General features: G+C 40.1%; 1 protein-coding gene across 1 annotated transcript; it reads left to right on the top strand.

Annotated features, from left to right (window-relative positions):
* Positions 1-1,121: 1,121 nt before the first annotated feature.
* LOC113746711 (major histocompatibility complex class I-related gene protein-like) lies at positions 1,122-5,947 on the top strand (the record flags this gene model as incomplete). The annotated part of the gene is made up of 4 exons (XM_027283717.1): positions 1,122-1,246; positions 3,186-3,452; positions 4,790-5,218; positions 5,832-5,947. Coding segments are annotated over exons 1-4 (861 nt in total), but the record flags the coding sequence as incomplete, so codon positions are not given.
* Positions 5,948-8,723: the final 2,776 nt, after the last annotated feature.

Below are 8,723 nucleotides of genomic sequence, written 5' to 3'. Positions count from 1 at the left end.
ACAATTTAGAACCAAAGACCAAATGTTGGGTGAGCAATGTTAAATATAATCAATTATGATAGACATTATCATATATCCTCTAAATCTGATATTACAATACTCCTATCACAATAATCAGGACATAACACAACTGTGTTCAGGACCACCTGTTGGACTGGATGGATCCAGGGATGGTGTAACACATCTGGTGTGATTTAAAGAATCTGATGATGATGTCATGTACGAGCAAACAAAGTCTGACACCAATTTCATCTTGTTAGCATGAAATTAACTTTATGACTTTACATTAGCGCTCTCTACTGATTGATATGGGTCTTTTTTTTATTTTATTTAACACATTCTTTGTACTACAGTAAAACGTATTAGCCAATTATGATTTCAGGAGGGCCGGATAGAGAACATTTCCTCATGTTCAGGTCCACAGAATCATTACGTTTAAGTTGCATTATAATTATATACACATATATACATCACAGTTTTTTTAAAATATATTTTGAAGTAGCATTGTCATTGTATCAACATCTGCACAGTTTGAAGTCAAAGACTCAAATCAATCAAAGAAAGCAACATCAACAATATTTATTTTCAGTGCGACTCTGGACTCTGGAGATCCACATACAATAATAATAATACATAAAATAAATTTTAAAAAATGTCAAAGCAAAGTGAATTTGACATTCAACTCAGAATTATAAAAAATAATAAAAAGTAGTATCTCCGCATATTAGTGACCTGTGCAATACGTTTATGAATACAAACTTCTATTCCCGCTCTTCACCGTGTCTGGAGTAGTCATGGGAAGTTCGGTTCTTTTTAGTGAGCTGGATCATTTGACTCAGCTCACCAAGAACAGTCGGCTCTTTCGTCCATCAAAAGACTCTTTGTTTCATGTATACCTTATTAAAAATTACATTAAAAAATTAAGCATAGAAATAAATAAATATAATAAAGCTATAGTCATGTACGCAGCGCACCGTAATACAGTAGAAAAAAAACCCGGCTCACACGTCTGGAGGGCCTCCATTCTCTCCTCCTGCTCTCGTATCAGCCACCGCAGCTTCTCAAACTGTGAAGGGAGTGGACATGCGTTAACACTATCTACAATATCGTGACCAGGAACACCTCCCTTCATGAGCACTGGTCAGGAAACAGAACACACGAAGCAGCTCTGTCCTTTCAATACATGTCGTTATCAAAATGAATAAAATACTTTTGTTGCTCCTCTTGTGTCAAGTTTCATGTTCAGGTGAGATCACATTGTAAATCTTCACCTTTAGCTCTTTGTATTTTCCTTGTACATGGCTCAAAAACAAACGTCGTAGTTTAGTTTCACTTTGACCGCATCTTGAAAAACCTGATGGGTTTGAACTGAATCACGCTGAAATACATCATATCAGGAGAACGCTGGCAGGCTGTGCGACTGTTTATGTTGACAACTCTCACGCAATGACCGTGAGACCCACACAACTAACTCTCTTCATATCCACACGCCCATTAACCTGCAGATTAATATTTGTCGCTTTTTGTCGATAGTCTGAAGAACTCTCTCTGCAGTCTATGTCCTGTCTGTCTCTCTACAGTCTGTGTCCTGTCTGTCTCTCTGTGTCCTGTCTCTCTCTCTGTGTCCTGTCTGTCTCTCTGCAGTCGGTGTCCTGTCTGTCTCTCTGTGTCCTGTCTGTCTCTCTGCAGCCTGTGTCCTGTCTGTCTCTCTGTCTGTCTGCTGTCCTGTCTGTCTCTCCGCTGTCTGCTGATCTGTCTGTCTCTCTGCTGTCTGCTGTCCTGCCTGTCTCTCTGCAGCCTGTGTCCTGTCTGTCTCTCTGCTGTCTGCTGATCTGTCTGTCTCTCTGCAGTCTGTGTCCTGTCTGTCTCTGCTGTCTGCTGTCCTGTCTGTCTCTCTGTCTGTCTGCTGTCCTGTCTGTCTCTCTGCTGTCTGCTGTCCTGCCTGTCTGTCTGCAGTCTGTGTCCTGTCTGTCTCCCTGCTGTCTGCTGATCTGTCTGTCTCTCTGTCTGTCTGCTGTCCTGTCTGTCTGTCTGCTGTCCTGCCTGTCTCTCTGCAGTCTTTGTCCTGTCTGTCTGCTGTCCTGTCTGCATCTCTGCTGTCTGCTGACCTGTCTGTCTCTCTGTTGCCCTGGCTGTCTCTCTCTCCATCCTTGCTTGTATTGATCAGACAGTATCTTCATTAAGAAGTTGAACTGTCTTTTTTGTTATCATGTGTGACCATAGCACCTCTGATATGATGAGAAAAATCTGATGAACACAAAAACAAAAGCTCCTTTCCCTCTCTTCTGTTTCTAGGCTGACTTTCTGATTTAGAAACAACTAGTTTGTTCTGCAGGATTCATGATCTTTGAACTTTTTTTCCCACTTCATTTACTTTTCACATAATGTCACTGTTTGTAGCTGCTTGCCCAGCCCTGTTTCTAGGTAATTGGGGACCCTATGCAAGATGTTATTTTGGGGGGGCCCTATTTTGTCAAGCTCTGAGGGAGAGATTTCTAATCTTTTCAGATGATCTGGGCGATGCAACAGTGTGTTACATACAGTATAAAGAGGAAAACAGGCCAGAGTATATTAATAAATGCAACGGATGCAGCATGTTCCTGAAAAATGTTCATCGTAAACTTTGAAAACAAGGTGACATAAAAACTCTCCCCATCAAATCAACACAATAAAAAATAAATAGCTTATTTAAATGAATAAAAATACAATGGCGCAGCATCCATATTAGCAAACAATAACAAACAAACAAAAAAAATAGTAAGAATAATAGTAATAGTAGTAAGAAACATTTACATGTAACACTGCAACCCCTGATTGTGGTATGTATAACCACAAGTCTGATGTTTTAGGCCCTAAAAGTGTTTGGGCCCACAAACAAAATCTTGTTTAGGGCCACTAAAAGCTGAGGGCAGGCCCTGGCTTTGAATGTTTTCAGGACCACCATAATGAGGTGTGTCTTTTAGTTGTTAGATTTTTATAGAGTTATTAGAAACTTACCACAGAACAGTAAGAGCTCAGTTTACAATAAAAAATACTAAAAATAGGAAAATTGCTTTTTGTTTTCTGTGGCCTATTTTGAAGGAACAAAAAATTTGTTGACAACTAGTCAGCAATCAAATTATGTAAGACAAACAAGCAAACAAACAAACACCAGAAAACCTGTTTTGTTTTGTTTTTTCTTACAGTGAAACACTCTTTGAAAGTTTTCTTCACTGCATCTTCTGGAGTATCAAACCTCCCTGAAGTTGTGGTTGTTGTGCTGATAAATGACGTTCAGACGGCGTACTGTGACAGCCAAATCAAGACAGTCATACCCAAACAGGACTGGATGGCAAAATTAAGAGATGGGGAGCCAGAGTACTGGAAGTGGTACACGGGGGATTGTGCAGTGCATCCGCAGCTCTTCAGAGATGAATTCCACAATTTGAAGAAGCGCTTAAACCAAACTGGAGGTATGTTCCTGCTGATGTGCTTTACCTTTACACATGTAGCTTCCATTATATATTCTTGTTGTCAGACTGCTGAACAGACCTCTGCTTCAGTGCAAGCTTCTAGAGCAACTTCAGGACAGTCTAGTCCAGGGGTCTTCAATCAGGGGTCCGCAACCCCTAGGGGGTTCACAAAGGTACTCCAGGTTTCCTCCCATACACGAAAGAATTTCGGCTCAGTCTGGCTTTGCTATACATCTGCACTTAGGCAGAGGTGTAGATATTGAACTTCAATAAATGATAAAGGTTAAATATAGTTCATGGTTGTGCATCTCTTCTGTTTACTACTACCAGAGTCAGAACACTTTTAGAGAAAGGTTTGTTCAGTTGTGGGTAAAAGAGTCAGCTTCAAACACAAGACAGACAGAATCAGACACAAGAAATCACCAACTTTTAACATCATACTCTTGTTGCAGACAAACAGTCTCCTTCATTTTCATTCTTCCTAAAGTTTTTAATCTCTGAGAAGCCCTCACAACTCACTGAGAACAAAGGTTTAGACTCTTCCGAAGATGTCCTTGTTGCCAATACTCGCTTTACCAAAAACACCTTAGCGCTTGCATCTCCTGTATCCCAGTATAAGCTGGTGGAAAGAAGAGAAACTTGATGCTTTCGAGGAGAAGTGATTTGTAACAAGTCTCAGAGCTCAGGCCAGAGAATTGTTGACAGCAGACGCAAATACAAAAACACCCATGCAAACAGGACAAAGATGAGGTGAGGGGGGTCAGAAGAGAACACAAACTATTTAACGAACAAATGAATTAATACGACACACTTTATCTGTACCATCACATCATAACAAGAGCTCTGTGAGGTTGTACAGCAGTGCTGTGTGCCACCATGCTCACAATGACAATGTTAACATGCTAATGTTTGGCAGGTATAACCTGTCCTGTATCAGATTTTAGCACACAAGCATGCTAATATGTTGAAAATGGGCAAAACTGCTGTAACTGAAGTAAAAACCAATGAGACAGTTCAATATATTAATAACGTTAGTCTAACGCATGCTGTTAGTCTCTCGTCTAAGGGGTCCTTGGGCTGAAAAAGGTTGAAGACCCCTGGTCTAGTCTGTAGTTTCTCACAAGATGAGAGTATTGTTGGACTTATTCACTGGCTGCAGAGTCTCACTGGGTGTCAGTGTTCAGTCCAAGATCAGGTTAAATCTGTATCTGCTAGTCAACCTCATTGTGTGTGTCCCTGCAGCTCACATGAAGCCACACCACCTTCAACAGTGTAGGTAGATGGGTGGATTGGAAGTAGTTCACTGTACTGGTTCCCTGCAGTCTCTCTTCTTTCAGGTGTCCAGATTTTACAAAGACTGACTGGCTGTGAGTGGGATGAGGAGACTGGAGACATCAGCGGTTTTCATCAATATGGTTATAATGGAGAAGACTTCCTAGTATTTAATCTGGAGACACAAACATGGATTGCCCCCAAACCTCAGTCTGTCATCACCAAACACATGTGGGACACGGACATTGCTACAGGTTTCTACCCTGACAGAGCCATGATGTTCTGGAGGAAAGATGGAGAGGAGATTCATGAGGACGTGGACTATAGTGAGATCCTTCCCAACCACGATGATACCTTCCAGATGAGCGCTGACCTGAACCTTTCATCAGTCACACCTGAAGACTGGAGGAGGTATGACTGTGTGTTTCACCTCTCTGGTGTAGAGGATGACATCGTCACCAGACTGTACAAAGCAGAGATCAGGACCAACTGGGGTAAGAGTGAAATCAGAAATCTTCTCACCTTTCCGATGCTGGAACTGACTGCTTGTGTTCTGTGTCCATGGTATCACAGGAACAACTCGTCCAAACTTCTAGTTAGCTGGCTAGCTGCATTATGTTTTTAACTTTACTTATTTAGTTCACGTGTCAGTTCATCTTTGCACCACGTTCAATCATTTTATCATCATTCTATTCCTACTGTTTGTTCTACTGGTGAAATTCCGGGTGTTCTTTCCTCACTGTTTCCTTGTACCGTGCTGCATTATAAACTTTTGTTTGTGTGGGCTTCTTTGGACTATCAGCATTCTAAATATGGTTAGCAATTGATCAATAAGTGCAAGTTTAGTCACTTAAGTTGAGCTTCAAGCAAAGGTGTTGTTTTATTGTGGCTTGGCTTTTGTAGTCCAGTCAGGGTTATGGGTTATGGGTTATGGTTACGTGTTAGTCAGTCAGCCATGTTAAAGCCTGTTTTAGTTTTTGTTGTGTTTTCAAACCAATGCAAGCAACTCATCACAGGACAAAGCAACATCACATGTAACTAGATGAACATGTATACAGATGGTTTTAATGGATACACTTCTGTTCTAACCTGTTTTTTTCTCTATAGTCATGATCTTCTTTTACAGGAAGCCTTCTGACATTCCCATTATTGCTTCGTTAGTTGTTCTTTTCATCCTCATGGCTGCTGCTGGATTCATCACTTACAAAAAGAGAAAAAGTGAGAGACCAAAATTAAATTTAATGTTTTGAATGCTTCTTTAGGTTGATTATTTTGCCGTACTGTCAAAAGGTCAAACAAGGATCGCCTCCTATCATGAAGCAACCAACAAAGACTGTAGCATGATATCTACATGCATGATGAATCTACAGGGTAGAGGGGTAAAGGATTTATTTATCATGAGTAGGAGAATGAGTAAAAGGGATCAGATTCATTCATTCATTTACAACTGTGGCAGCTGAAATGATTTCTCTTCTCTTCTTGTTACAGCCCAGTGCCCTCCATGTCGTGAGTATAACTATTCCATTTGATCTGCTCTGCATGCACTTATATCAGGATGTGTTGCTGCATATGGTTCATAGATTGCGGACAGATCAGGATAACTTCACTGAAGACTGGCTGAATATAAAAAGCAAAATAAGATGTTTAGTGTTAAGCGTGTTTGTTGTTTTGCAAGTAAGGAGAACTCAAAGTCAGAAGTCCATTTTAAAAGTGTATTTGAGCATTGAAGAGTTAAAAGCACATGTACACGGACTCTCTTTGCTCTGGAAACTACAGTTCACTGACTCTAAGAGTGAGCGAGTTACTGCAGCCAACGTCCCAAAAAGAAGTGCCTAACTTACAGGTAACCATAGTATTTATATGAGAATGTGCTACTATCTTATTGTTTTAGAGGTGCCAAAGGGGAGGAGCCATGGTTTAAACTTAGCTCCCCCTGATTGGTCCATCTCGATGTCCGTCCTCTGCTCCGGTCCCAATCGGAAGTGGTCAGCAACCTGGGGAAGAAGATCCCTACACTTCCTCTCCTGACTGTTAACTTCCTTTCACATTAAGAGCATGCTATTATATTACACCCTGGGTGTGCAGATCTTTAACAACAACAACCTATGTGTAACCAACCACACCCTTAATGTGCCAACAGTTATTATGTGAGTGAGCGCATCATAACACTTATGTTAAGTAATATAACAACACTCATTGTTTTCTGATATAATGCAGCACTTGTATTACTGGTGAAATATTTATCCCTAACATTAGTCTGACATTTGTTCAGGTCAGATGCTGCAGGTCACAAATGTTGTACAGCCAAGTCATTGATTCAGACAAATGAAGCGTGCCTCTTCGATAAAAGAGTATGGAGGATTTTAAACCATAGCAATAAGGAACCTTTGACACATTTTACTGTATTAATGAACATATTAATGAATCCAAATTAAATGTATTGTTCTTTCTTTTTGTGCTGATGTTTCACTCCACAATAAAATCAACAGCTCTCAAACATCTGGCTCTTTTTCTAAATCTACACACTCACCTGTGACTATACATACAGTTATATGAATATTAACTGAGTAGTTAGTTCAGTAGTCAGTGCTATTGTGAGTCATTGTTACAGCTGATATGTTGATATTGATTGATTTTTGCTAAACTTTCTAGTCACTTGTCACGCGGTGAGGTCAAGTTGGGTTTTTGTTATGTCTCTGTTGTCTCTTGTTACGTGTTGTTGTTTTTGCCTCCATGTGAGTGATTTTTTTTTTTTTTTTGTAAATTTCATAGTTTATGGTTATTGTTTTTTGTTCAGCCTTATAGTGGATTTGGCTTTTGTCCTCCCTTTTGGAGTGATTTTCTGTTACCTTTTCCTCTTCCCTCTTCAGAGTGGTTTTGCTTTGTAGAGTTAATTCTTGAATAGTATCTTTATTTTGACTCTAGGATAATTTTCATAGTCTTTTCTTTGAGTCTCTCAGTGTTGGAGTATTTCTAATAAAGTTCCACCCAGCAGGTGAAATCTCTGCATCTGAGTCCTCCTTTGAGTCTGAGCCTGACATCACTGGTGTCAGAGCTCACAAACTATGAGGAAGTAATCTGCATTATTTATAAAAGCTGGTCAAGCAGGTTTTGTGTTTGTTTTTTATACAAGGAAACTTACATGCAAATTAAAAGACAAAGAAGTAGAATAAACTGGAAAAGGTGATTGTGTATCTTGGCCACTGTAACTGCTCTTTGTCACAGTGTACAAGGGGAAATTTAGGAGAGAGAGAGAGAGAGAGAGAGAGAGAGAGAGAGAGAGAGAGAGAGAGAACTGCTGTGTTTCTGCAAGCATCTTTTGTCGTTGTCGAAATATTTGAATTTAGTTAAAGTAATATGCAATATTAATGGTCAATATGTTTTGATTAAATAGAAAGCAGAGCACCAGACTTACAGGGTTCAGTATCTTTGACATGCAGACTGGAGGAGGTGGGGATCAAACCACAGATCATATGATTAGTGGAGGAGCTGCTCTATCTCCTGAGCCACAGCCCACCCAGTTATGACAACAATGCTGGCTGGAATTCCCTGACTGGGAAGTTTTCAGTGTTCAAACAACCAACAAATCTTTACTACAGTTAGACTGGACTTTAACAATGTGACCATGTCTGATCCTTCCAACAGACACTTGAACGTAAGCAAAAGTCATTTTGGGGAACTTGCTGAACCAACTGATTCATTTTTTAGGTAGGATGGTCTTGTCAGAGGTTCACATTGAAGATTTTATCATTTTCTGTTTGAGTGATATGAAATCATGAATGTTGTGTGTATAGCTGACGTCAGGTTGACTGTAGTATTTTAGAATGGAATAGAATATCTTTATTGTCATTATGCGATGCATAATGAAATTTAAGTGCCATCTTCAGTGCAGGAGTACAAAAAACATGGTCACCTGACAGATATGTGCACCCAAAACAGTCCTGAACAAGACGGACTGCATGCTGGAGTCAGGCCAGCAAGGTGTGTGAGTAACACTAC

Source organism: Larimichthys crocea, chromosome X (assembly GCF_000972845.2).
Source record: "Larimichthys crocea isolate SSNF chromosome X, L_crocea_2.0, whole genome shotgun sequence".
Lineage (NCBI taxonomy): Eukaryota > Metazoa > Chordata > Actinopteri > Sciaenidae > Larimichthys > Larimichthys crocea.
This window is presented reverse-complemented; position numbering and strand designations above follow the sequence as displayed.